This window comes from Carcharhinus amblyrhynchos, unplaced genomic scaffold (assembly GCF_965287045.1).
Source record: "Carcharhinus amblyrhynchos unplaced genomic scaffold, sCarAmb.v2.hapA chromosome_1106, whole genome shotgun sequence".
In the NCBI taxonomy this organism is placed as follows: Eukaryota; Metazoa; Chordata; class Chondrichthyes; order Carcharhiniformes; family Carcharhinidae; genus Carcharhinus; species Carcharhinus amblyrhynchos.
This window is the reverse complement of record NW_027650846.1, coordinates 12501-39693: the sequence shown is the minus strand read 5'-3', so window position 1 is coordinate 39693 and position 27193 is coordinate 12501. Positions and strand designations below refer to the sequence as shown.

General features: G+C 54.2%; 1 protein-coding gene across 1 annotated transcript in view; it reads left to right on the top strand.

The window, feature by feature from the left end:
• Window positions 1–1573: 1573 nt before the first annotated feature.
• Window positions 1574–27193, top strand: part of ddx23 (DEAD (Asp-Glu-Ala-Asp) box polypeptide 23) — a gene marked incomplete at its 5' end in the record, with an annotated part of 28494 nt that continues 2874 nt past the window's right edge. Inside the window, 10 exons of the mRNA XM_080184991.1 lie at window positions 1574–1712; window positions 16291–16424; window positions 18202–18314; window positions 19588–19731; window positions 20315–20540; window positions 22076–22221; window positions 22736–22913; window positions 24529–24771; window positions 26001–26152; window positions 26295–26403. Of these exons, the coding sequence (XP_080041117.1) occupies window positions 1574–1712; window positions 16291–16424; window positions 18202–18314; window positions 19588–19731; window positions 20315–20540; window positions 22076–22221; window positions 22736–22913; window positions 24529–24771; window positions 26001–26152; window positions 26295–26403 (1584 nt within the window). The remainder of the gene's footprint in view (window positions 1713–16290; window positions 16425–18201; window positions 18315–19587; window positions 19732–20314; window positions 20541–22075; window positions 22222–22735; window positions 22914–24528; window positions 24772–26000; window positions 26153–26294; window positions 26404–27193) is intronic.

Below are 27193 nucleotides of genomic sequence, written 5' to 3'. Positions count from 1 at the left end.
AGTCCTGTTAGAATTTTACACGTCTCTCAATGAGATCCTCCCCCCCCCCCCCGCCTCCTCATTCGTCTGAACTCCAGGTAGAACGATCCTAACCTAGTCAATCTCTCCTCGTACATCAGTCCCCCCATCCCCGGGGAATCAGCCTGGTAAAACCCTTCACTGCACTCCCTCCAGAGCGAGAACATCCTTCCTCAGAACAGGAGACCAAAACTGCCCACAGCACTCTAGGTGTGGGCTCACCAAGGCCCCTGGATAATCGCAGCAACATATCAACATATCCTGCTCCTGCACTCAAAACCTTTCCCAATGAAGGCCAACGTACCACTTACCTTCTTTACCACCTGCACGCTTACCTTCAGTGACTGGTGCACAGGGACACCCAGATCCCTCTGCACACACACACACCCCTCTCCCAGTTTACAGCCATCTGCCGCCCTTCCCTGATCTGGCCTACATGTGACTCCAGACTCCTCACACACAACCGTGTGGTCAGCTGTGAATTGTGCCCCACCGCCCGCCCCCTGCCTCTGAAATGGCTGAGCAAGATTCAGTCTAACCACGGGATCCCACAGTACAGAAGGAGGCCATTCAGCCCATCGAGTCCACACCAGCCACAACCCAACCCAGGCCCCATCCCCACCATCCCATGCATTCGCCCCAGTCAGTCAGTCCCCCGGATCCTAAAAAGGGCAAGTTAGCATGGCCAATCCACCTGACCGGCACGTCTTTCGGACTGTGGGAGGAAGCTGGAGCACCCGGAGGAAACCCACGCAGGCACGGGGAGGACGTGCAAACTCCACACAGGCAGTGACCCAAACCGGGAATCGAACCCGGGTCCCTGGCGCCCAGTGCTAACCCACTGTGCCGCCGATAAAGAATGAGCTACAGAGTGCGGGCCCAGCCCGGTGACCACCGCCGTCGCCTCCCGCGTACCCTGGAAAGAAAAGGGTGGGGCGAGGGATGGGGTGGGGGGGGGGGATCATTAGCCTTCCACCTCGGCCGATCAGCAGTTGAGATTGCCAACCAGTCGCAGGCCGTGCTTTCCGACCAATCGACGCCCCTTTCCCCCCCTGCAACCCCCTCTGAAAATTTGACACTCTCGCCATTGTCCTGATGAGTGCGAGCGGAGAAACTTCGGCGACACTTGTATTTTTTTTTTGTCACCGCCACACTAACAACCCACTTGAGATAGTCGGGCCTGTTCGCACCGCGGCGCTCATGCGCTCACTCAAACACCTCGCGTTCACCGACCCCTGTAAACTGTACGTACAATTAGGCGGGAGCTTGTGTTGGAGTGTGGGGGACGGGGGGGGGAGGAGTGGGGGCTTCAAGCGAGCCAGTCAGAGCCCACTTTGCCAACCCCAACAAGCACCCCGTGTTTTTTGAAACCCCCTTCCGTCGTGTGAGTTGCAGATCCGTCTGAAACTTGGCAATCTCGCCTCGGTCCTGTTGAGTGCAAAGCAGAAAACTTTGACGGCATGTCTCTTTCCTGAGTTATGAAAGGAAACTTGCAGTTTGACACCACCTCTCTCTCTCTCTCTCTCTCTCCCTCTCTCCCTCTCTCCCTCTCCAGCCCAAGTTCCTCTCCAAGGCGGAGCGGGAGGCGGAGGCGCTGCGTCGGAGGGCGCAGGAGGTGGACGAACGCAGGCGAGTGCAGGAGGATGAGAGGAAGAAGCAGAAGCTGTTCCAGGAGTTGGGCAGGAAGATGCTGGGTACGCGAGCGAGGGACGGCGGGGGGGGGGGGGGGGGGGTGCTGCTGTCGGGGGGGGGTCTTCCCTGAGCCTCCTGTGCGGCCGCGGAGAGTGGGACGGGACCCGGGTGTTGACAGCCTGGCGGTGGTACCCATTTCCTTACCTGCCCCCCCCCCCCTCCCCCCTCGTTTCCCCAACACTCAGCCAACAGCACCTTCACCACCTCTGCAGCAGCGAGCTCTGCCGTCCAGTCGCGCGAGGAGATAGACATTTACAGCAGGGAAACAGTCCGTTCGGCCCAGCTTGTCCATGCTGACCCTTTTCTAAAATTCCTAAGCTAATCCCAATTGCCCGTGTTTGCCCCCCCCATATCCCCTCTATACCCATCGTACCCACGTAACTATCTAAATGCTTTTAAAAGACAAAATTGTCCCCGCCTCTACTACTGCCTCTGGCAGCTCGTTCCAGACACTCACCACCCTCTGGGTGAAAAAGTTGCCCCTCTGGACCCTCTCCCCTCTCACCTTAAACCTCTGCCCTCTAGTTTTAGACTCCCCCTACCTTTGGGGGGAAAAGATATTGACTATCTCGCTGATCTGTGCCCCTCATTATTTTATAGACCTCTATAAGATCACCCCTCAGCCTCCTACGCTCCAGAGAAAAAACTCCCAGTCTATCCAGCCTCTCCTTATAACTCAATCCATCAAAAGTCCCCGGTAGCATCCTCGTAAATCTTTTCTGCGCTCTTTCTAGTTTAATAATATCCTTTCTATAATAGGGTGACCAGAACTGTACACAGTATTTCAAGTGTGGCCTTACCAATAGGGAGGGGCTGGGGGATGTTATGGAGACTGGGGGGGGGGGTAGTGTAGGGGGCTGGAGGAGGTTACAGAGATAGGGAGGGGGTGTAGGGGGTGCTGGAGGAGGTTACAGAGATAGGGAGGGGGTGTAGGGGGTGCTGGAGGAGGTTACAGAGATAGGGAGGGGGTGTAGGGGGGTGCTGGAGGAGGTTACAGAGATAGGGAGGGGGTGTAGGGGGTGCTGGAGGAGGTTACAGAGATAGGGAGGGGGTGTAGGGGGGACTGGAGGAGGTTACAGAGATAGGGAGGGGGTGTAGGGGGTGCTGGAGGAGGTTACAGAGATAGGGAGGGGGTGTAGGGGGTGCTGGAGGAGGTTACAGAGATAGGGAGGGGGTGTAGGGGGACTGGAGGAGGTTACAGAGATAGGGAGAGGGTGTAGGGGGGCTGGAGGAGGTTACAGAGATAGGGAGGGGGTGTAGGGGGTGCTGGAGGAGGTTACAGAGATAGGGAGGGGGTGTAGGGGGGTGCTGGAGGAGGTTACAGAGATAGGGAGGGGGTGTAGGGGGTGCTGGAGGAGGTTACAGAGATAGGGAGGGGGTGTAGGGGGGACTGGAGGAGGTTACAGAGATAGGGAGGGGGTGTAGGGGGTGCTGGAGGAGGTTACAGAGATAGGGAGGGGTGTAGGGGGTGCTGGAGGAGGTTACAGAGATAGGGAGGGGGTGTAGGGGGTGCTGGAGGAGGTTACAGAGATAGGGAGGGGGGTGTAGGGGGGCTGGAGGAGGTTACAGAGATAGACACCTAAAAACTTGAAGCCCCTTTTTTTGTGCGAATTAGGGTGGATTGGCCGTGCTAAATTGCCCCTTAGTGTCCCAAAGATGTGTAGGTTAGGGTGGATTGGCCGTGCTAAATTGCCCCTTAGTGTCCCAAAGATGTGTAGGTTAGGGTGGATTGGCCATGCTAAATTGCCCCTTAGTGTCCCAAAGATGTGTAGGTTAGGGTGGATTGGCCGTGCTAAATTGTCCCTTAGTGTCCCAAAGATGTGTAGGTTAGGGTGGATTGGCCGTGCTAAATTGCCCCTTAGTGTCCCAAAGATGTGTAGGTTAGGGTGGATTGGCCGTGCTAAATTGTCCCCTTAGTGTCCCAAAGATGTGTAGGTTAGGGTGGATTGGCCGTGCTAAATTGCCCCTTAGTGTCCCAAAGATGTGTAGGTTAGGGTGGATTGGCCGTGCTAAATTGTCCCTTAGTGTCCAAAGATGTGTAGGTTTGGGTGGATTGGCCGTGCTAAATTGTCCCTTAGTGTCCCAAAGATGTGTAGGTTAGGGTGGATTGGCCATGCTAAATTGTCCCTTAGTGTCCCAAAGATGTGTAGGTTAGGGTGGATTGGCCATGCTAAATTGTCCCTTAGTGTCCCAAAGATGTGTAGGTTAGGGTGGATTGGCCATGCTAAATTGTCCCTTAGTGTCCCAAAGATGTGTAGGTTAGGGTGGATTGGCCATGCTAAATTGTCCCTTAGTGTCCCAAAGATGTGTAGGTTAGGGTGGATTGGCCATGCTAAATTGTCCCTTAGTGTCCCAAAGATGTGTAGGTTAGGGTGGATTGGCCATGCTAAATTGTCCCTTAGTGTCCCAAAGATGTGTAGGTTAGGGTGGATTGGCCATGCTAAATTGTCCCTTAGTGTCCCAAAGATGTGTAGGTTAGGGTGGATTGGCCATGCTAAATTGTCCCTTAGTGTCCCAAAGATGTGTAGGTTAGGGTGGATTGGCCATGCTAAATTGCCCCTTAGTGTCCAAAGATGTGTAGGTTAGGGTGGATTGGCCGTGCTAAATTGTCCCTTAGTGTCCCAAAGATGTGTAGGTTAGGGTGGATTGGCCGTGCTAAATTGTCCCTTAGTGTCCCAAAGATGTGTAGGTTAGGGTGGATTGGCCGTGCTAAATTGTCCCCTTAGTGTCCCAAAGATGTGTAGGTTAGGGTGGATTGGCCGTGCTAAATTGTCCCTTAGTGTCCCAAAGATGTGTAGGTTAGGGTGGATTGGCCGTGCTAAATTGTCCCCTTAGTGTCCCAAAGATGTGCAGGTTAGGGTGGATTGGCCGTGCTAAATTGTCCCTTAGTGTCCCAAAGATGTGTAGGTTAGGGTGGATTGGCCATGCTAAATTGTCCCTTAGTGTCCCAAAGATGTGTAGGTTAGGGTGGATTGGCCATGCTAAATTGCCCCTTAGTGTCCAAAGATGTGTAGGTTAGGGTGGATTGGCCGTGCTAAATTGTCCCTTAGTGTCCCAAAGATGTGTAGGTTAGGGTGGATTGGCCGTGCTAAATTGTCCCTTAGTGTCCCAAAGATGTGTAGGTTAGGGTGGATTGGCCGTGCTAAATTGTCCCTTAGTGTCCCAAAGATGTGTAGGTTAGGGTGGATTGGCCGTGCTAAATTGTCCCTTAGTGTCCCAAAGATGTGTAGGTTAGGGTGGATTGGCCGTGCTAAATTGCCCCTTAGTGTCCCAAAGATGTGTAGGTTAGGGTGGATTGGCCGTGCTAAATTGCCCCTTAGTGTCCCAAAGATGTGTAGGTTAGGGTGGATTGGCCATGCTAAATTGCCCCTTAGTGTCCCAAAGATGTGTAGGTTAGGGTGGATTGGCCGTGCTAAATTGTCCCTTAGTGTCCCAAAGATGTGTAGGTTAGGGTGGATTGGCCGTGCTAAATTGCCCCTTAGTGTCCCAAAGATGTGTAGGTTAGGGTGGATTGGCCGTGCTAAATTGCCCCTTAGTGTCCCAAAGATGTGTAGGTTAGGGTGGATTGGCCGTGCTAAATTGTCCCTTAGTGTCCCAAAGATGTGTAGGTTAGGGTGGATTGGCCGTGCTAAATTGCCCCTTAGTGTCCCAAAGATGTGTAGGTTAGGGTGGATTGGCCGTGCTAAATTGTCCCTTAGTGTCCAAAGATGTGTAGGTTTGGGTGGATTGGCCGTGCTAAATTGTCCCTTAGTGTCCCAAAGATGTGTAGGTTAGGGTGGATTGGCCATGCTAAATTGTCCCTTAGTGTCCCAAAGATGTGTAGGTTAGGGTGGATTGGCCGTGCTAAATTGTCCCCTTAGTGTCCCAAAGATGTGTAGGTTAGGGTGGATTGGCCGTGCTAAATTGTCCCCTTAGTGTCCCAAAGATGTGTAGGTTAGGGTGGATTGGCCGTGCTAAATTGTCCCTTAGTGTCCCAAAGATGTGTAGGTTAGGGTGGATTGGCCGTGCTAAATTGTCCCCTTAGTGTCCCAAAGATGTGTAGGTTAGGGTGGATTGGCCGTGCTAAATTGCCCCTTAGTGTCCCAAAGATGTGTAGGTTAGGGTGGATTGGCCGTGCTAAATTGCCCCTTAGTGTCCCAAAGATGTGTAGGTTAGGGTGGATTGGCCATGCTAAATTGCCCCTTAGTGTCCCAAAGATGTGTAGGTTAGGGTGGATTGGCCGTGCTAAATTGTCCCTTAGTGTCCCAAAGATGTGTAGGTTAGGGTGGATTGGCCGTGCTAAATTGCCCCTTAGTGTCCCAAAGATGTGTAGGTTAGGGTGGATTGGCCGTGCTAAATTGCCCCTTAGTGTCCCAAAGATGTGTAGGTTAGGGTGGATTGGCCGTGCTAAATTGTCCCTTAGTGTCCCAAAGATGTGTAGGTTAGGGTGGATTGGCCGTGCTAAATTGCCCCTTAGTGTCCCAAAGATGTGTAGGTTAGGGTGGATTGGCCGTGCTAAATTGTCCCTTAGTGTCCAAAGATGTGTAGGTTTGGGTGGATTGGCCGTGCTAAATTGTCCCTTAGTGTCCCAAAGATGTGTAGGTTAGGGTGGATTGGCCGTGCTAAATTGTCCCCTTAGTGTCCCAAAGATGTGTAGGTTAGGGTGGATTGGCCATGCTAAATTGTCCCTTAGTGTCCCAAAGATGTGTAGGTTAGGGTGGATTGGCCGTGCTAAATTGTCCCCTTAGTGTCCCAAAGATGTGTAGGTTAGGGTGGATTGGCCGTGCTAAATTGTCCCCTTAGTGTCCCAAAGATGTGTAGGTTAGGGTGGATTGGCCGTGCTAAATTGTCCCTTAGTGTCCCAAAGATGTGTAGGTTAGGGTGGATTGGCCGTGCTAAATTGTCCCCTTAGTGTCCCAAAGATGTGTAGGTTAGGGTGGATTGGCCGTGCTAAATTGCCCCTTAGTGTCCCAAAGATGTGTAGGTTAGGGTGGATTGGCCGTGCTAAATTGCCCCTTAGTGTCCCAAAGATGTGTAGGTTAGGGTGGATTGGCCATGCTAAATTGCCCCTTAGTGTCCCAAAGATGTGTAGGTTAGGGTGGATTGGCCGTGCTAAATTGTCCCTTAGTGTCCCAAAGATGTGTAGGTTAGGGTGGATTGGCCGTGCTAAATTGCCCCTTAGTGTCCCAAAGATGTGTAGGTTAGGGTGGATTGGCCGTGCTAAATTGCCCCTTAGTGTCCCAAAGATGTGTAGGTTAGGGTGGATTGGCCGTGCTAAATTGTCCCTTAGTGTCCCAAAGATGTGTAGGTTAGGGTGGATTGGCCGTGCTAAATTGCCCCTTAGTGTCCCAAAGATGTGTAGGTTAGGGTGGATTGGCCGTGCTAAATTGTCCCTTAGTGTCCAAAGATGTGTAGGTTTGGGTGGATTGGCCGTGCTAAATTGTCCCTTAGTGTCCCAAAGATGTGTAGGTTAGGGTGGATTGGCCATGCTAAATTGTCCCTTAGTGTCCAAAAGATGTGTAGGTTAGGGTGGATTGGCCATGCTAAATTGTCCCTTAGTGTCCCAAAGATGTGTAGGTTAGGGTGGATTGGCCATGCTAAATTGTCCCTTAGTGTCCCAAAGATGTGTAGGTTAGGGTGGATTGGCCATGCTAAATTGTCCCTTAGTGTCCCAAAGATGTGTAGGTTAGGGTGGATTGGCCATGCTAAATTGTCCCTTAGTGTCCCAAAGATGTGTAGGTTAGGGTGGATTGGCCATGCTAAATTGTCCCTTAGTGTCCCAAAGATGTGTAGGTTAGGGTGGATTGGCCATGCTAAATTGTCCCTTAGTGTCCCAAAGATGTGTAGGTTAGGGTGGATTGGCCATGCTAAATTGTCCCTTAGTGTCCCAAAGATGTGTAGGTTAGGGTGGATTGGCCATGCTAAATTGCCCCTTAGTGTCCAAAGATGTGTAGGTTAGGGTGGATTGGCCGTGCTAAATTGTCCCTTAGTGTCCCAAAGATGTGTAGGTTAGGGTGGATTGGCCGTGCTAAATTGTCCCTTAGTGTCCCAAAGATGTGTAGGTTAGGGTGGATTGGCCGTGCTAAATTGTCCCCTTAGTGTCCCAAAGATGTGTAGGTTAGGGTGGATTGGCCGTGCTAAATTGTCCCTTAGTGTCCCAAAGATGTGTAGGTTAGGGTGGATTGGCCGTGCTAAATTGTCCCCTTAGTGTCCCAAAGATGTGCAGGTTAGGGTGGATTGGCCGTGCTAAATTGTCCCTTAGTGTCCCAAAGATGTGTAGGTTAGGGTGGATTGGCCATGCTAAATTGTCCCTTAGTGTCCCAAAGATGTGTAGGTTAGGGTGGATTGGCCATGCTAAATTGCCCCTTAGTGTCCAAAGATGTGTAGGTTAGGGTGGATTGGCCGTGCTAAATTGTCCCTTAGTGTCCAAAGATGTGTAGGTTAGGGTGGATTGGCCGTGCTAAATTGTCCCTTAGTGTCCCAAAGATGTGTAGGTTAGGGTGGATTGGCCGTGCTAAATTGTCCCTTAGTGTCCCAAAGATGTGTAGGTTAGGGTGGATTGGCCGTGCTAAATTGTCCCTTAGTGTCCCAAAGATGTGTAGGTTAGGGTGGATTGGCCGTGCTAAATTGCCCCTTAGTGTCCCAAAGATGTGTAGGTTAGGGTGGATTGGCCGTGCTAAATTGCCCCTTAGTGTCCCAAAGATGTGTAGGTTAGGGTGGATTGGCCATGCTAAATTGCCCCTTAGTGTCCCAAAGATGTGTAGGTTAGGGTGGATTGGCCGTGCTAAATTGTCCCTTAGTGTCCCAAAGATGTGTAGGTTAGGGTGGATTGGCCGTGCTAAATTGCCCCTTAGTGTCCCAAAGATGTGTAGGTTAGGGTGGATTGGCCGTGCTAAATTGCCCCTTAGTGTCCCAAAGATGTGTAGGTTAGGGTGGATTGGCCGTGCTAAATTGCCCCTTAGTGTCCCAAAGATGTGTAGGTTAGGGTGGATTGGCCGTGCTAAATTGCCCCTTAGTGTCCCAAAGATGTGTAGGTTAGGGTGGATTGGCCGTGCTAAATTGCCCCTTAGTGTCCCAAAGATGTGTAGGTTAGGGTGGATTGGCCGTGCTAAATTGTCCCTTAGTGTCCCAAAGATGTGTAGGTTAGGGTGGATTGGCCGTGCTAAATTGTCCCTTAGTGTCCCAAAGATGTGTAGGTTAGGGTGGATTGGCCATGCTAAATTGTCCCTTAGTGTCCCAAAGATGTGTAGGTTAGGGTGGATTGGCCGTGCTAAATTGTCCCCTTAGTGTCCCAAAGATGTGTAGGTTAGGGTGGATTGGCCGTGCTAAATTGTCCCCTTAGTGTCCCAAAGATGTGTAGGTTAGGGTGGATTGGCCGTGCTAAATTGTCCCTTAGTGTCCCAAAGATGTGTAGGTTAGGGTGGATTGGCCGTGCTAAATTGTCCCCTTAGTGTCCCAAAGATGTGTAGGTTAGGGTGGATTGGCCGTGCTAAATTGCCCCTTAGTGTCCCAAAGATGTGTAGGTTAGGGTGGATTGGCCGTGCTAAATTGCCCCTTAGTGTCCCAAAGGTGTAGGTTAGGGTGGATTGGCCGTGCTAAATTGCCCCTTAGTGTCCCAAAGATGTGTAGGTTAGGGTGGATTGGCCGTGCTAAATTGCCCCTTAGTGTCCCAAAGATGTGTAGGTTAGGGTGGATTGGCCGTGCTAAATTGTCCCTTAGTGTCCCAAAGATGTGTAGGTTAGGGTGGATTGGCCGTGCTAAATTGCCCTTAGTGTCCCAAAGATGTGTAGGTTAGGGTGGATTGGCCGTGCTAAATTGCCCCTTAGTGTCCCAAAGATGTGTAGGTTAGGGTGGATTGGCCGTGCTAAATTGTCCCTTAGTGTCCCAAAGATGTGTAGGTTAGGGTGGATTGGCCGTGCTAAATTGTCCCCTTAGTGTCCCAAAGATGTGTAGGTTAGGGTGGATTGGCCGTGCTAAATTGTCCCTTAGTGTCCCAAAGATGTGTAGGTTAGGGTGGATTGGCCGTGCTAAATTGTCCCTTAGTGTCCCAAAGATGTGTAGGTTAGGGTGGATTGGCCGTGCTAAATTGTCCCCTTAGTGTCCCAAAGATGTGTAGGTTAGGGTGGATTGGCCGTGCTAAATTGTCCCTTAGTGTCCCAAAGATGTGTAGGTTAGGGTGGATTGGCCGTGCTAAATTGTCCCCTTAGTGTCCCAAAGATGTGTAGGTTAGGGTGGATTGGCCGTGCTAAATTGTCCCCTTAGTGTCCCAAAGATGTGTAGGTTAGGGTGGATTGGCCGTGCTAAATTGTCCCTTAGTGTCCCAAAGATGTGTAGGTTAGGGTGGATTGGCCGTGCTAAATTGTCCCCTTAGTGTCCCAAAGATGTGTAGGTTAGGGTGGATTGGCCGTGCTAAATTGCCCTTAGTGTCCCAAAGATGTGTAGGTTAGGGTGGATTGGCCGTGCTAAATTGCCCCTTAGTGTCCCAAAGATGTGTAGGTTAGGGTGGATTGGCCATGCTAAATTGCCCCTTAGTGTCCCAAAGATGTGTAGGTTAGGGTGGATTGGCCGTGCTAAATTGTCCCTTAGTGTCCCAAAGATTGTAGGTTTAGGGTGGATTGGCACGTGCTAAATTGCCCTTAGTGACTCGATCGAGTATTGTAGGTTAGGGTGGATTGGCCGTGCTAAATTGCCCCTTAGTGTCCCAAAGATGTGTAGGTTAGGGTGGATTGGCCGTGCTAAATTGCCCCTTAGTGTCCCAAAGATGTGTAGGTTAGGGTGGATTGGCCATGCTAAATTGTCCCTTAGTGTCCCAAAGATGTGTAGGTTAGGGTGGATTGGCCATGCTAAATTGTCCCTTAGTGTCCCAAAGATGTGTAGGTTAGGGTGGATTGGCCATGCTAAATTGTCCCTTAGTGTCCCAAAGATGTGTAGGTTAGGGTGGATTGGCCATGCTAAATTGTCCCTTAGTGTCCCAAAGATGTGTAGGTTAGGGTGGATTGGCCATGCTAAATTGTCCCTTAGTGTCCCAAAGATGTGTAGGTTAGGGTGGATTGGCCATGCTAAATTGTCCCTTAGTGTCCCAAAGATGTGTAGGTTAGGGTGGATTGGCCATGCTAAATTGCCCCTTAGTGTCCAAAGATGTGTAGGTTAGGGTGGATTGGCCGTGCTAAATTGTCCCTTAGTGTCCCAAAGATGTGTAGGTTAGGGTGGATTGGCCGTGCTAAATTGTCCCTTAGTGTCCCAAAGATGTGTAGGTTAGGGTGGATTGGCCGTGCTAAATTGTCCCCTTAGTGTCCCAAAGATGTGTAGGTTAGGGTGGATTGGCCGTGCTAAATTGTCCCCTTAGTGTCCCAAAGATGTGCAGGTTAGGGTGGATTGGCCGTGCTAAATTGTCCCTTAGTGTCCCAAAGATGTGTAGGTTAGGGTGGATTGGCCATGCTAAATTGTCCCTTAGTGTCCCAAAGATGTGTAGGTTAGGGTGGATTGGCCATGCTAAATTGCCCCTTAGTGTCCAAAGATGTGTAGGTTAGGGTGGATTGGCCGTGCTAAATTGTCCCTTAGTGTCCCAAAGATGTGTAGGTTAGGGTGGATTGGCCGTGCTAAATTGTCCCTTAGTGTCCCAAAGATGTGTAGGTTAGGGTGGATTGGCCGTGCTAAATTGTCCCTTAGTGTCCCAAAGATGTGTAGGTTAGGGTGGATTGGCCGTGCTAAATTGTCCCTTAGTGTCCCAAAGATGTGTAGGTTAGGGTGGATTGGCCGTGCTAAATTGCCCCTTAGTGTCCCAAAGATGTGTAGGTTAGGGTGGATTGGCCGTGCTAAATTGCCCCTTAGTGTCCCAAAGATGTGTAGGTTAGGGTGGATTGGCCATGCTAAATTGCCCCTTAGTGTCCCAAAGATGTGTAGGTTAGGGTGGATTGGCCGTGCTAAATTGTCCCTTAGTGTCCCAAAGATGTGTAGGTTAGGGTGGATTGGCCGTGCTAAATTGCCCCTTAGTGTCCCAAAGATGTGTAGGTTAGGGTGGATTGGCCGTGCTAAATTGCCCCTTAGTGTCCCAAAGATGTGTAGGTTAGGGTGGATTGGCCGTGCTAAATTGTCCCTTAGTGTCCCAAAGATGTGTAGGTTAGGGTGGATTGGCCGTGCTAAATTGCCCCTTAGTGTCCCAAAGATGTGTAGGTTAGGGTGGATTGGCCGTGCTAAATTGTCCCTTAGTGTCCAAAGATGTGTAGGTTTGGGTGGATTGGCCGTGCTAAATTGTCCCTTAGTGTCCCAAAGATGTGTAGGTTAGGGTGGATTGGCCATGCTAAATTGTCCTTAGTGTCCCAAAGATGTGTAGGTTAGGGTGGATTGGCCATGCTAAATTGTCCCTTAGTGTCCCAAAGATGTGTAGGTTAGGGTGGATTGGCCATGCTAAATTGTCCCTTAGTGTCCCAAGATGTGTAGGTTAGGGTGGATTGGCCATGCTAAATTGTCCCTTAGTGTCCCAAAGATGTGTAGGTTAGGGTGGATTGGCCATGCTAAATTGTCCCTTAGTGTCCCAAAGATGTGTAGGTTAGGGTGGATTGGCCATGCTAAATTGTCCCTTAGTGTCCCAAAGATGTGTAGGTTAGGGTGGATTGGCCATGCTAAATTGTCCCTTAGTGTCCCAAAGATGTGTAGGTTAGGGTGGATTGGCCATGCTAAATTGTCCCTTAGTGTCCCAAAGATGTGTAGGTTAGGGTGGATTGGCCATGCGAAATTGCCCCTTAGTGTCCAAAGATGTGTAGGTTAGGGTGGATTGGCCGTGCTAAATTGTCCCTTAGTGTCCCAAAGATGTGTAGGTTAGGGTGGATTGGCCGTGCTAAATTGTCCCTTAGTGTCCCAAAGATGTGTAGGTTAGGGTGGATTGGCCGTGCTAAATTGTCCCCTTAGTGTCCCAAAGATGTGTAGGTTAGGGTGGATTGGCCGTGCTAAATTGTCCCTTAGTGTCCCAAAGATGTGTAGGTTAGGGTGGATTGGCCGTGCTAAATTGTCCCCTTAGTGTCCCAAAGATGTGCAGGTTAGGGTGGATTGGCCGTGCTAAATTGTCCCTTAGTGTCCCAAAGATGTGTAGGTTAGGGTGGATTGGCCATGCTAAATTGTCCCTTAGTGTCCCAAAGATGTGTAGGTTAGGGTGGATTGGCCATGCTAAATTGCCCCTTAGTGTCCAAAGATGTGTAGGTTAGGGTGGATTGGCCGTGCTAAATTGTCCCTTAGTGTCCCAAAGATGTGTAGGTTAGGGTGGATTGGCCGTGCTAAATTGTCCCTTAGTGTCCCAAAGATGTGTAGGTTAGGGTGGATTGGCCGTGCTAAATTGCCCCTTAGTGTCCCAAAGATGTGTAGGTTAGGGTGGATTGGCCGTGCTAAATTGCCCCTTAGTGTCCCAAAGATGTGTAGGTTAGGGTGGATTGGCCATGCTAAATTGCCCCTTAGTGTCCCAAAGATGTGTAGGTTAGGGTGGATTGGCCGTGCTAAATTGTCCCTTAGTGTCCCAAAGATGTGTAGGTTAGGGTGGATTGGCCGTGCTAAATTGCCCCTTAGTGTCCCAAAGACCTGTAGGTTAGGGTGGATTGGCCGTGCTAAATTGTCCCTTAGTGTCCCAAAGACCTGTAGGTTAGGGTGGATTGGCCGTGCTAAATTGTCCCTTAGTGTCCCAAAGATGTGTAGGTTAGGGTGGATTGGCCATGCTAAATTGTCCTTAGTGTCCCAAAGATGTGTAGGTTAGGGTGGATTGGCCATGCTAAATTGTCCTTAGTGTCCCAAAGATGTGTAGGTTAGGGTGGATTGGCCATGCTAAATTGTCCCTTAGTGTCCCAAAGATGTGTAGGTTAGGGTGGATTGGCCATGCTAAATTGTCCCTTAGTGTCCCAAAGATGTGTAGGTTAGGGTGGATTGGCCATGCTAAATTGTCCCTTAGTGTCCCAAAGATGTGTAGGTTAGGGTGGATTGGCCATGCTAAATTGTCCCTTAGTGTCCCAAAGATGTGTAGGTTAGGGTGGATTGGCCATGCTAAATTGTCCCTTAGTGTCCCAAAGATGTGTAGGTTAGGGTGGATTGGCCATGCTAAATTGTCCCTTAGTGTCCCAAAGATGTGTAGGTTAGGGTGGATTGGCCATGCTAAATTGCCCCTTAGTGTCCAAAGATGTGTAGGTTAGGGTGGATTGGCCGTGCTAAATTGTCCCTTAGTGTCCCAAAGATGTGTAGGTTAGGGTGGATTGGCCGTGCTAAATTGTCCCTTAGTGTCCCAAAGATGTGTAGGTTAGGGTGGATTGGCCGTGCTAAATTGCCCCTTAGTGTCCCAAAGATGTGTAGGTTAGGGTGGATTGGCCGTGCTAAATTGCCCCTTAGTGTCCCAAAGATGTGTAGGTTAGGGTGGATTGGCCATGCTAAATTGCCCCTTAGTGTCCCAAAGATGTGTAGGTTAGGGTGGATTGGCCATGCTAAATTGTCCCCTTAGTGTCCCAAAGATGTGTAGGTTAGGGTGGATTGGCCGTGCTAAATTGTCCCCTTAGTGTCCCAAAGATGTGTAGGTTAGGGTGGATTGGCCATGCTAAATTGCCCCTTAGTGTCCCAAAGATGTGTAGGTTAGGGTGGATTGGCCATGCTAAATTGCCCCTTAGTGTCCCAAAGATGTGTAGGTTAGGGTGGATTGGCCGTGCTAAATTGTCCCTTAGTGTCCCAAAGATGTGTAGGTTAGGGTGGATTGGCCGTGCTAAATTGCCCCTTAGTGTCCCAAAGATGTGTAGGTTAGGGTGGATTGGCCGTGCTAAATTGCCCCTTAGTGTCCCAAAGATGTGTAGGTTAGGGTGGATTGGCCGTGCTAAATTGTCCCTTAGTGTCCCAAAGATGTGTAGGTTAGGGTGGATTGGCCGTGCTAAATTGCCCCTTAGTGTCCCAAAGATGTGTAGGTTAGGGTGGATTGGCCATGCTAAATTGTCCCTTAGTGTCCCAAAGATGTGTAGGTTAGGGTGGATTGGCCATGCTAAATTGTCCCTTAGTGTCCCAAAGATGTGTAGGTTAGGGTGGATTGGCCATGCTAAATTGTCCCTTAGTGTCCCAAAGATGTGTAGGTTAGGGTGGATTGGCCATGCTAAATTGTCCCTTAGTGTCCCAAAGATGTGTAGGTTAGGGTGGATTGGCCATGCTAAATTGTCCCTTAGTGTCCCAAAGATGTGTAGGTTAGGGTGGATTGGCCATGCTAAATTGTCCCTTAGTGTCCCAAAGATGTGTAGGTTAGGGTGGATTGGCCATGCTAAATTGCCCCTTAGTGTCCAAAGATGTGTAGGTTAGGGTGGATTGGCCGTGCTAAATTGTCCCTTAGTGTCCCAAAGATGTGTAGGTTAGGGTGGATTGGCCGTGCTAAATTGTCCCTTAGTGTCCCAAAGATGTGTAGGTTAGGGTGGATTGGCCGTGCTAAATTGCCCCTTAGTGTCCCAAAGATGTGTAGGTTAGGGTGGATTGGCCGTGCTAAATTGCCCCTTAGTGTCCCAAAGATGTGTAGGTTAGGGTGGATTGGCCATGCTAAATTGCCCCTTAGTGTCCCAAAGATGTGTAGGTTAGGGTGGATTGGCCGTGCTAAATTGTCCCTTAGTGTCCCAAAGATGTGTAGGTTAGGGTGGATTGGCCGTGCTAAATTGCCCCTTAGTGTCCCAAAGATGTGTAGGTTAGGGTGGATTGGCCGTGCTAAATTGCCCCTTAGTGTCCCAAAGATGTGTAGGTTAGGGTGGATTGGCCGTGCTAAATTGTCCCTTAGTGTCCCAAAGATGTGTAGGTTAGGGTGGATTGGCCGTGCTAAATTGCCCCTTAGTGTCCCAAAGATGTGTAGGTTAGGGTGGATTGGCCGTGCTAAATTGCCCCTTAGTGTCCCAAAGATGTGTAGGTTAGGGTGGATTGGCCGTGCTAAATTGTCCCTTAGTGTCCCAAAGATGTGTAGGTTAGGGTGGATTGGCCGTGCTAAATTGCCCCTTAGTGTCCCAAAGATGTGTAGGTTAGGGTGGATTGGCCGTGCTAAATTGTCCCTTAGTGTCCCAAAGATGTGTAGGTTAGGGTGGATTGGCCGTGCTAAATTGTCCCTTAGTGTCCCAAAGATGTGTAGGTTAGGGTGGATTGGCCGTGCTAAATTGTCCCTTAGTGTCCCAAAGATGTGTAGGTTAGGGTGGATTGGCCGTGCTAAATTGTCCCTTAGTGTCCCAAAGATGTGTAGGTTAGGGTGGATTGGCCGTGCTAAATTGTCCCTTAGTGTCCCAAAGATGTGTAGGTTAGGGTGGACTGGCCGTGCTAAATTGTCCCTTAGTGTCAGGAGGACTAGTGGGATTAATATGTGGTATAGGCTTGCTGGATCAAAAGAATCATAGAATCCTTACAGTGCAGAAGGAGGCCATTCAGCCCATCGAGTCTGCACTGACAACAATCCCACCCCAGGCCCTATCCCCACAACCCCATACATTTACCCCCCCCATCCCACACCCCAAGGTTTGGTTGCGAGTTGGGGCAAAGGTAGGAAGTCGAGTGTGGGCGATCGTCCTGTTTCTCACTCTGTTCACCCCCATGTTCCCCCCCACCCCACCCCCGTGTCCCGCTCCTCAGAGGACCCCCAGGAACGAGAGAGGAGAGAGCGGAGAGAGAGGATCGAGCGGGAGAACCAGAGCAATGACGAGGAAGGCGGCAGACTGAAGATGCGCGAGGAGAAGGACAAGACCAAGGAGCTGCAGGCCATCAAGGTATGGCCACGCGGAAGCCAGCCCCCCCCCCCCTCCCCCCGCTGCCTATACCTTCCGCACGCCACAGACCCTGGGCGGATGAGGGAAGGAGGGAAATCCAGCCTCAGCCTCGCATCCACGGTCCATGAGACCATGGTCTTTGAAAGGGTCGAGAGCTTCAAGTTTCTAGGTGTCCAGATCACCACCAACCCGTCCTGGTAGGGTCGCGAATGTGTCCCATTCCATCACCAGCCTCCCATCCATTGACTCCGTCCACACTTCCCGCTGCCTCGGGGAAAAGCAGCCGGTATAATCAAGGACGGACACACACACACACACACCCCACCCCACACACACCCCGGACATTCTCTCTTCCACCTTCTTCCGTCGGGGGGAGAAAGATACAAAAGTCTGAGGTCCCGTACCGACCGACTCAAGAACAGCTTCTTCCCTGCTGCCGTCAAGCTTTTGAATGGACCTCCCTCGCGTTAAGCTGATCTTTCTCTACACCCTCGCTGTGACCGTAACACTAACATTCTGCACCCTCTCTCCTTTCCTTCTCTATGAACGGTATGCTTTGTCTGTACAGCACGCCAGAAGCAATACTTTTCACTGTATCCCCGATACACGTGACAATAATAAATCTAATCTAATCAGAGACACAGGAGCAAAATTTGGTCCATCGAGTCTGCCCCCTCATTCAATCATGGCTGATATTTTTCTCATCCCCCCATTCTCCTGCCTTTTCCCCCTGATCCCCTTATTAATCGGGAACCGATCCATCTCTGTCTTAAAGACACTCAGTGACCCCGGCCTCCTCTGCGGCAAAGAGTTCCCCACATTCCCCACTCTCTGGGTGAAGAAATCCCTCCCCATCTCTGTTTTAAAGGAGCGTCCCTTCACCCTGAGGTTGTGCCCTCTCTGGTTCTAGTTTTTCCTACTAGTGGAAACATCCTCTCCCACGTCCACTCTATCCAGGGCCTCCTGTAAGTTTCAATAAGATCCCCCCCCACTCCTCATCCTTCTAAACTCCCAATGAGTACAGACCCAGAATCCTCAACCCGTTCCTCACACCACAAGCTCTTCATTCCAGGGATCGTTCTGGTGAACCTCCCTCTGGACCCTTTCCAAGGGCCCAGCCCATCCTTCCTGAGATACGGGGGGACCCCAAAACTGCTCACAATACTCCAAATGGGGTCCGACCAGAGCCTCACACAGCCTCAGAAGTCCATCCCTGCTCTTGTATTCCAGCCCTCTCCACATGAATGCTAACGTTGCATTTACCTTCCTACCTGCTGACCGAACCTACGCGTTAATCTTCTGAGAATCTTGAACCAGGACTCCCAAGTCCCCTTGTGTTTCTGTTTTTCGAAGCATTTCTCCATTTAGAAAATAGTCTTTTCCTATTTTAAACGCCTCCATCCCCCCCTTCCAAAGCGCGGAACCTCACACTTCCCCACATTGTGTTCCATCTGCCCCTTCTTTGCCCACTCCCCCTAACCTGCCCAAGTCCCTCTGCAGCCCCCCGCTTCCTCGTCTCGCCACAGTCTTTGTACCATCTGCAAATTTAGGAAGGTGGCCTTCGGTTCTTTCCTCCACCCTCACTCCAGGTCGAATATCCGATGCCCACCCTGGTTTTCTGGGTTGGCCATCTTAAGGTGTGTGTGTGTTGCGAGAGGGGTGGGGAGTGGTGTTGGAGCTCGGAAGGTGAGGGCCCCGCGGAGGGCGGTGCAGCAGGCGACGTTAGGGCAAGGTCGCAGAGCGAGTTGTGCTGAGTGGGACTTGGTGTCTCTCGCAGGAGCGCTACCTGGGGGGGGTGAAGAAACGGCGGCGGACGAGACATCTCAACGACAGGAAGTTCGTCTTCGAGTGGGACGCGTCGGAGGACACCTCGTTGGACTACAACCCCCTGTGAGTATAGACCACCTCTCCGGGGAGTGAGACCCTCCCCCCTTCTCCATCTCCCCCTGTACAGTTAACCTCCCCAGGGAGTGGGACCCTCCTCCCAATCTCCCCCTGTGAGTACAGACCACCACCCCAGGGAGCCCCTCCCCCCTTCTCCATCTCCCCCTGTACAGTTTAACCTCCCAGGGAGTGGGACCCTCCTCCCAATCTCCCCCTGTGACCACCCCAGGGAGTGGGACTCTCCTCCAATCTCCCCCTGTACAGCTAACCTCCCCAGGGAGTGAGACCCTCTCCCAATCTCCCTCAGGGAGTGCAACCTCCCCCTTCTCCATCTCCCCCTGTACAGTTAACCTCCCAGGGAGTGAGACCTCAGTTAACCTCCCCAGGGAGTGGGACCCTCCTCCCAATCTCCCCCTGTGAGTACAGACCACCACCCCAGGGAGTGGGACTCTCCTCCAATCTCCCCCTGTACAGTTAACCTCCCCAGGGAGTGATGATCCCTCTCCCAATCTCCCTCAGGGAGTGCAACCTCCCCCCTTCTCCATCTCCCCCTGTACGCCTCCCAGGGAGTGAAGTCCACTCCCAATCTCCTCTGCGATGCAACTCGCCTGCTCCACTCCCCCTGTACAGTTAACCTCCCCAGGGAGTGAGACCCTCCCCCCTTCTCCATCTCCCCCTGTACAGTTAACCTCCCAGGGAGTGAGACCCTCCCCCCTTCTCCATCTCCCCCTGTACAGTTAACCTCCCCAGGGAGTGAGACCCTCCCCCCTTCTCCATCTCCCCCTGTACAGTTAACCTCCCCAGGGAGTGAGACCCTCCCCCCTTCTCCATCTCCCCCTGTACAGTTAACCTCCCCAGGGAGTGAGACCCTCCCCCCTTCTCCATCTCCCCCTGTACAGTTAACCTCCCCAGGGAGTGAGACCCTCCCCCAGGGAGTGCAACCTCCGCCCTTCTCCATCTCTCCCTGTACAGTAACCTCCCCAGGGAGTGAGATCCTCCCTCACTCTCCCCTTGAGAGTACAGACTGCCTCCCCGGGGAGTGGGACTCTCCTCCAATCTCCCCATGTGAGGATAGATTACCTCCCCTTTCTCCTTCTCTCCCTCCCCTCTCTTTGCCCCCCTCTCTCCCTCTCTTTGCCCCACTCTCTTTCTCTCTCTCTCTGTCTCTCTCTCTGCCTCCCCCTCTCTCTCTCTCACTCTCTCTCTGTCCCCCCCCCCTCTCTCTCTGTGCCCCTCTCTCTCTCTCTCTCTCTCTGACATTCTGCCACGTTCTCTCCAGGTACAAGGAGCGCCACCATGTCCAGCTGTTGGGCCGGGGTTTCATTGCTGGCATCGACCTCAAGCAACAGAAGAGGGAGCAGTCGAGGTTCTACGGGGACCTGATGGAGAAGAGACGCACGCTGGAGGAGAAGGAGCAGGAAGAGTGAGTGAGGGAGTGGGAGGGGGCCGTCCGCAAGCACTTTGTGGAGGGTCAGTGCTGAGGGAGCGCCGCACTGTGTGGGGAGGGTCAGTGCTGAGGGAGCGCCGCACTGTGTGGGGAGGGTCGGTGCTGGGGGAGCACCGCACTGTGTGGGGAGGGTCGGTGCTGAGGGAGCGCCGCACTGCGTGGGGAGGGTCGGTGCTGGGGGAGCGTCGCACTGCGTGGGGAGGGTCGGTGCTGGGGGAGTGCCGCACTGTGTGTGGGGAGGGTCAGTGCTGAGGGAGCGCCGCACTGTGTGGGGAGGGTCAGTGCTGAGGGAGCGCCGCACTGTGTGGGGAGGGTCGGTGCTGAGGGAGCGCCGCACTGTGTGTGTGGGGAGGGTCGGTGCTGAGGGAGCGCCGCACTGTGTGTGTGGGGAGGGTCGGTGCTGGGGGAGCGCCGCACTGTGTGTGTGGGGAGGGTCAGTGCTGAGGGAGCGCCGCACTGCGTGGGGAGGGTCGGTGCTGGGGGAGCGCCGCACTGTGTGGGAGGGGGTCTGATGCTGACACACGCTGCCCTCTGACTGCACCCTGTCTCCCGGACGCAGGGCCCGGCTGCGGAAGGTGCGCAAGAAGGAGGCAAAACAGAGGTGGGACGATCGTCACTGGTCCCAGAAGAAACTGGATGAGATGACGGAGAGGGATTGGAGGATATTCCGGGAGGATTACAGCATTACGACGAAGGGTGGGCGGATTCCCAATCCCATCCGCTCCTGGAAAGATTCCAGTCTCCCGCTCCACATTCAGGAGGTCATCGACAAGTGTGGTTACAAGGTGAGGAGTGGGGAGAGGGGATAGAGAGGGTGGGGCAACTTTCAGAACCTTGCTTGTCTTCCCTGCTGCCTTGGGGAACTGTCTCCAACATCCCACCCAGGCCGCATGATTCCCCCTGGAAGTTCAGCCCCCCCCTACACCCCCCTCCCTATCTCTGTAACCTCCTCCAGTCCCCCCCCTACACCCTCTCCCTATCTCTGTAACCTCCTCCAGCACCCCCCTACACCCCCTCCCTATCTCTGTAACCTCCTCCAGCACCCCCCTACACCCCCTCCCTATCTCTGTAACCTCCTCCAGCACCCCCCTACACCCCCCTCCCTATCTCTGTAACCTCCTCCAGCACCCCTACACCCCCTCCCTATCTCTGTAACCTCCTCCAGCACCCCCCTACACCCCCCTCCCTATCTCTGTAACCCCCTCCAGCCCCTACACCCCCCTCCCTATCTCTGTAACCTCCTCCAGCCCCCCCTACACCCCCTCCCTATCTCTGTAACCTCCTCTAGCCCCCCCTACACCCCCCTCCCTATCTCTGTAACCTCCTCTAGCCCCCCCTACACCCCCCTCCCTATCTCTGTAACCTCCTCCAGCCCCCCCTACATTCCCTCCCTATCTCTGTAACCTCCTCCAGCTCCCCCTACACCCCCTCCCTATCTCTGTAACCTCCTCCAGCCCCCCTACACCCCCTCCCTATCTCTGTAACCTCCTCCAGCCCCCCCTACACCCCCTCCCTATCTCTGTAACCTCCTCCAGCCCTACACCCCCTCCCTATCTCTGTAACCTCCTCCAGCCCCATGTGCCCCTTCGTATCTCTGTAACCTCCTCCAGCACCCCCTACATCCCTTCCCTATCTCTGTAACCTCCCCCTACATCCCCTCCCTATCTCTGTAACCTCCTCCAGCACCCCCTACATCCCCTCCCTATCTCTGTAACCTCCCCCTACATCCCCTCCCTATCTCTGTAACCTCCTTCAGCCCCCCCCCTACACCCCCCTCCCTACCCTTAAACCTCTGCCCTCTAGTTTTAGACTCCCCCTACCTTTGGGGGGGAAAAAGATATTGACTATCTCGCTGATCTGTGCCCCTCATTATTTTATAGACCTCTATAAGATCACCCCTCAGCCTCCTACACTCCAGAGAAAAAAGTCCCAGTCTATCCCAGCCTCTCCTTATAACTCAATCCATCAGAAGTCCCCGGTAACATCCTAGTAAATCTTTTCCGCGCTCTTTCTAGTTTAATAATATCCTTTCTATAATAGGGTGACCAGAACTGTACACAGTATTTCCAAGTGTGGGCCTTACCAATGTCTTGTCCAACTTCAACAAGACGTCCCCAACTCCTGTATTCAATGTTCTGACCGATGAAAACCAAGCATGCCGACTGCCTTCTTCACCACTCTGTCCACCTGGGACCCCCACTTTCAAGGAGCTGTGAACCTGTTACCCCCGAGATCTCTCTCCGTTCTGTAACTCTCCCCAATGCCTCACGGCTCGGGTGGGAAAAGCCTGACAGATCTCGTCTCCTTCTGTCCCATTCAGGAACCCACGCCCATCCAGCGTCAAGCCATCCCCATCGGACTCCAGAACAGAGACATCATCGGCGTGGCGGAGACAGGAAGTGGCAAAACGGCCGCCTTCCTCATCCCGTTACTGGTCTGGATCACCACTCTCCCCAAACTCGACAGGTAAGACAGCACCAAACCCCGCTCCGTGCTGAGGGAGCGCCGCACTGTGTGTGGGGAGGGTCGGTGCTGAGGGAGCGCCGCACTGTGTGTGGGGAGGGTCGGTGCTGAGGGAGCGCCGCACTGTGTGGGGAGGGTCGGTGCTGAGGGAGCGCCGCACTGTGTGTGTGGGGAGGGTCGGTGCTGAGGGAGCGCCGCACTGTGTGTGGGGAGGGTCAGTGCTGAGGGAGCGCCGCACTGTGTGTGGGGAGGGTCAGTGCTGAGGGAGCGCCGCACTGTGTGTGGGGAGGGTCAGTGCTGAGGGAGCGCCGCACTGTGTGTGGGGAGGGTCAGCGCTGAGGGAGCGCCGCACTGTGGGAGGGTCTCTGCCTCTGCCGCTCTCGCTCCCGCTGTTTGTGATTTTGAACTATTAGATTAAATCTCCCAGTAACCTTCTCTGCTCCGAGGAGAACAATCGCAGCCCCCTCTCCCCACTCGCCCTAACCTGTTGCCCGTTTCTCTGCCCTCCTGCGTACAGGATCGAGGAATCTGACCAGGGTCCGTATGCCATTATTCTGGCTCCTACCCGTGAATTGGCACAGCAGATCGAGGAGGAGACTATCAAGTTCGGGAAGCCTTTGGGGATCCGCACGGTGGCTGTGATCGGTGGAATCTCTCGGGAAGACCAAGGATTCCGTCTCCGGATGGGCTGCGAGGTAAACACTCCATTCCTGTGGGAGGGTCGGTGCCGAGGGAGCGCCGCACTGTGTGTGTGGGGAGGGTCGGTGCTGAGGGAGCGCCGCACTGTGTGTGGGGAGGGTCGGTGCCGAGGGAGCGCCGCACTGTGTGTGGGGAGGGTCGGTGCCGAGGGAGCGTCGCACTGTGTGTGGGGAGGGTCGGTGCTGAGGGAGCGCCGCACTGTGTGGGGAGGGTCGGTGCTGAGGGAGCGCCGCACTGTGTGTGGGGAGGGTCGGTGCCGAGGGAGCGTCGCACTGTGTGTGGGGAGGGTCGGTGCCGAGGGAGCGTCGCACTGTGTGTGGGGAGGGTCGGTGCTGAGGGAGCGCCGCACTGTGTGGGGAGGGTCGGTGCTGAGGGAGCGCCGCACTGTGTGTGGGGAGGGTCGGTGCCGAGGGAGCGTCGCACTGTGTGTGGGGAGGGTCGGTGCTGAGGGAGCACCGCACTGTGTGTGGGGAGGGTCGGTGCCGAGGGAGCGTCGCACTGTGTGTGGGGAGGGTCGGTGCCGAGGGAGCGCCGCACTGTGTGTGGGGAGGGTCGGTGCCGAGGGAGCGTCGCACTGTGTGTGGGGAGGGTCGGTGCCGAGGGAGCGTCGCATTGTGTGTGGGGAGGGTCGGTGCCGAGGGAGCGTCGCACTGTGTGTGGGGAGGGTCGGTGCCGAGGGAGCACCGCACTGTGTGTGGGGAGGGTCGGTGCTGAGGGAGCACCGCACTGTGTGTGGGGAGGGTCGGTGCCGAGGGAGCGTCGCACTGTGTGTGGGGAGGGTCGGTGCCGAGGGAGCGCCGCACTGTGTGTGGGGAGGGTCGGTGCTGAGGGAGCACCGCACTGTGTGTGGGGAGGGTCGGTGCCGAGGGAGCGTCGCACTGTGTGTGGGGAGGGTCGGTGCCGAGGGAGCGTCGCACTGTGTGTGGGGAGGGTCGGTGCCGAGGGAGCGTCGCACTGTGTGTGGGGAGGGTCGGTGCTGAGGGAGCGCCGCACTGTGGGAGGGTCGGTGCCGAGGGAGCGCCGCACTGTGTGTGGGGAGGGTCGGTGCCGAGGGAGCGTCGCACTGTGTGTGGGGAGGGTCGGTGCCGAGGGAGCGTCGCACTGTGTGTGGGGAGGGTCGGTGCCGAGGGAGCGTCGCACTGTGTGTGGGGAGGGTCGGTGCTGAGGGAGCGCCGCACTGTGGGAGGGTCGGTGCCGAGGGAGCGCCGCACTGTGTGTGGGGAGGGTCGGTGCTGAGGGAGCGCCGCACTGTGTGTGGGGAGGGTCGGTGCTGAGGGAGCACCGCACTGTGTGTGGGGAGGGTCGGTGCTGAGGGAGCACCGCACTGTGTGTGGGGAGGGTCGGTGCTGAGGGAGCGCCGCACTGTGGGAGGGTCGGTGCCGAGGGAGCGCCGCACTGTGTGTGGGGAGGGTCAGTGCTGAGGGAGCGCCGCACTGTGTGTGGGGAGGGTCGGTGCTGAGGGAGCGCCGCACTGTGTGGGGAGGGTCAGTGCTGAGGGACCGCCGCACTGTGTGGGGAGGGTCAGTGCTGAGGGACCGCCGCACTGTGTGGGGAGGATCAGTGCTGAGGGAGCGCTTGTCCTTCTGTTTTTGAGCCTTGTTGTCTCTCCAGATTGTGATCGCCACACCGGGGCGTCTGATCGATGTCCTCGAGAACCGATACCTGGTGTTGAGCCGCTGCACCTACGTGGTTCTGGACGAAGCTGATCGGATGATCGACATGGGCTTCGAACCGGACGTACAGCGGATCCTCGAGCACATGCCCGTCACCAACCAGAAACCGGATACCGACGAGGCGGAGGACCCCGAGAAGATGATGGCCAACTTCGAGCTCGGCAAACATAAGTACAGACAGGTATGGCGCACGGATTTGCAAGGTGCTGTTTGAAGGAGCCTCGGCGAGTCACCGTGGGGCATCCAGTAGTCGGTGCGCACAGCTGCCACTGTGCGTCAGTGGTGGAGGGAGTGACTATCTAAGGACAGGGAGGGAGGGAGAGAAAAACTGCTTACCCGGGGCAGGAGGGGTCAGTAACCAGAGGGTGGGCAGACAGAGATTGAAGACAATTGGTGACAGAACCTGGGGGTGGGGGTAGATGTGGAGAATTTTGTTTTGGAGTTGTTGTGATCTGAAAGGGCGGTGGAAGCAGATTCAATAGGAACTCCCAAATGTCACCTGTATTAACACACAGTGAAAAGTATTGTTTCTTGCGCGCTAGACAGACAAAGCATACCGTTCATAGAGAAGGAAAGGAGAGAGGGTGCAGAATGTAGTGTTACAGTCACAGCGAGGGTGTAGAGAAAGACCAGCTCAACGCGAGGGAGGTCCATTCAAAAGTCCGACAGCAGCAGGGAAGAAGCTGTTCTTGAGTCTGAGGTCCCGTACCGACCGACTTTTGTACCTTTTTCCCCCGAAGGAAGAAGGTGGAAGAGAGAATGTCCGGGGTGTGTCGGGGGGGAGGGGGGGGTCCTTGATTATACCGGCTGCTTTTCCCCCCCCTGAGGCAGCGGGAAGTGTAGACGGAGTCAATGGATGGGAGGCTGGTTTGCGTGATGGGACTGGGCTACGTTCACACACACACACACACACACACACACACACAACCCTTTGTAGTTCCTTGCGGTCTTGGTCAGAGCAGGAGCCCCAGACCGAGCTGGGATACACCCGGAAAGGATGCTTTCTATCGGGGGGGGGGGCGCATCTGTAAAAGTCGGTGAGAGTCCGTAGCGGACATGCCAAATTTCCTTAGTCTCCTGAGAAAGTAGAGGGTGTTGGGCCTCTACTGGTCCATCTCTTCCTGTGTCTTCCGAGTGGCCTAAATCTGCTCCTGTGTCTTTCTGGTCTTGACGAGGGGGCGGGCGCTGTGGGGTGGGGTGGGGTGGGGGGGGGGGGGGTGGGGGTGGGGGTCGGCGGGGGGTAAGAGAGAGAGAGAGCCAGCGAGATAGACTCGGGGTGAGCGTTGAGGCTTTCGAAGAATTGGAGTTGCGTGTCTCTCACTCACTGTGTGTTTATTGTTTCCCCCCCACCCCACCCCCCCCCCACACACACACACACACACACACACACACACACACACACACGCACAGACGGTCATGTTTACAGCCACGATGCCTCCCTCGGTGGAGCGACTCGCCCGCAGCTACCTGCGCAGGCCGGCCGTCGTCTACATCGGGTCCGCCGGCAAACCCCACGAACGGGTGGAGCAGCGGGTCTACCTGATGTCGGAGGGAGAGAAGAGGTAACCGCTGGGAGGGTTTTGGGGGAGGGGGGGGGGGGTGCGATCGGACAGGACGGGGCTGAATGGCCCCCCCTCCTGCTGTTCCTGTCTCTCTCTCTCTCTCTCTCTGCGGGTGATTAACGTGGCTGTATCGTGTTTCCAGGAAGAAGCTGCTGGCCCTGCTGGAAGAAGGGTTCGACCCCCCCATCATCATCTTCGTCAACCAGAAAAAAGGCTGCGACGTGCTGGCTAAGTCCTTGGAGAAAATGGGGGTGAGTAGAGGGACGGCCGAGGGGCTGGATGGCCTCCTCCTGTCCCTGTGGAACAGGCTGGAGGGGAGAGGGGCTGGATGGCCTCCTCCTGTTTCTCTGGTTCCTTTGTAGAATAGTCTAAACTATTTCTGTGGATCATCCTGCACTGTAAAGGCCCCTCTCCTCTCTGCCCCCCACTCCCTTAAACACACCGATGCTATTCACTACGACCACTCCCCCCGTGGGAGCGAGTCCCACATTCTCCCCCTGTTCCCTCACTGGGAGTGAGTCCCACGTTCTCCCCCACTCCACCCATGGGAGTGAGTCCCACGTTCTATCCCTGTTCCCTCACTGGGAGCGAGTCCCACGTTCTCTCCCCCACTCCAGTGGGTGTGAGCCCCATGTTCTCTCCCCCACTCCACCCATGGGAGTGAGTCCCACGTTCTCCTCCACAGTGTAGGAGGAGCTTTACTCTGTATCTAACCCCGTGCTGTACCTGTCCTGGGAGTGTTTGATGGGGGGACAGTGTAGAGGGAGCTTTACTCTGTATCTAACCCCGTGCTGTACCTGTCCTGGGAGTGTTTGATGGGGGGGACAGTGTAGAGGGAGCTTCACTCTGTATCTAACCCCGTGCTGTCCCTGTCCTGGGAGTGTTTGATGGGGGGACAGTGTAGAGGGAACTTTACTCTGTATCTAACCCCGTGCTGTACCTGTCCTGGGAGTGTTTGATGGGGAGACAGTGTAGAGGGAGCTTTACTCTGTATCTAACCCCGTGCTGTACCTGTCCTGGGAGTGTTTGATGGGGGGACAG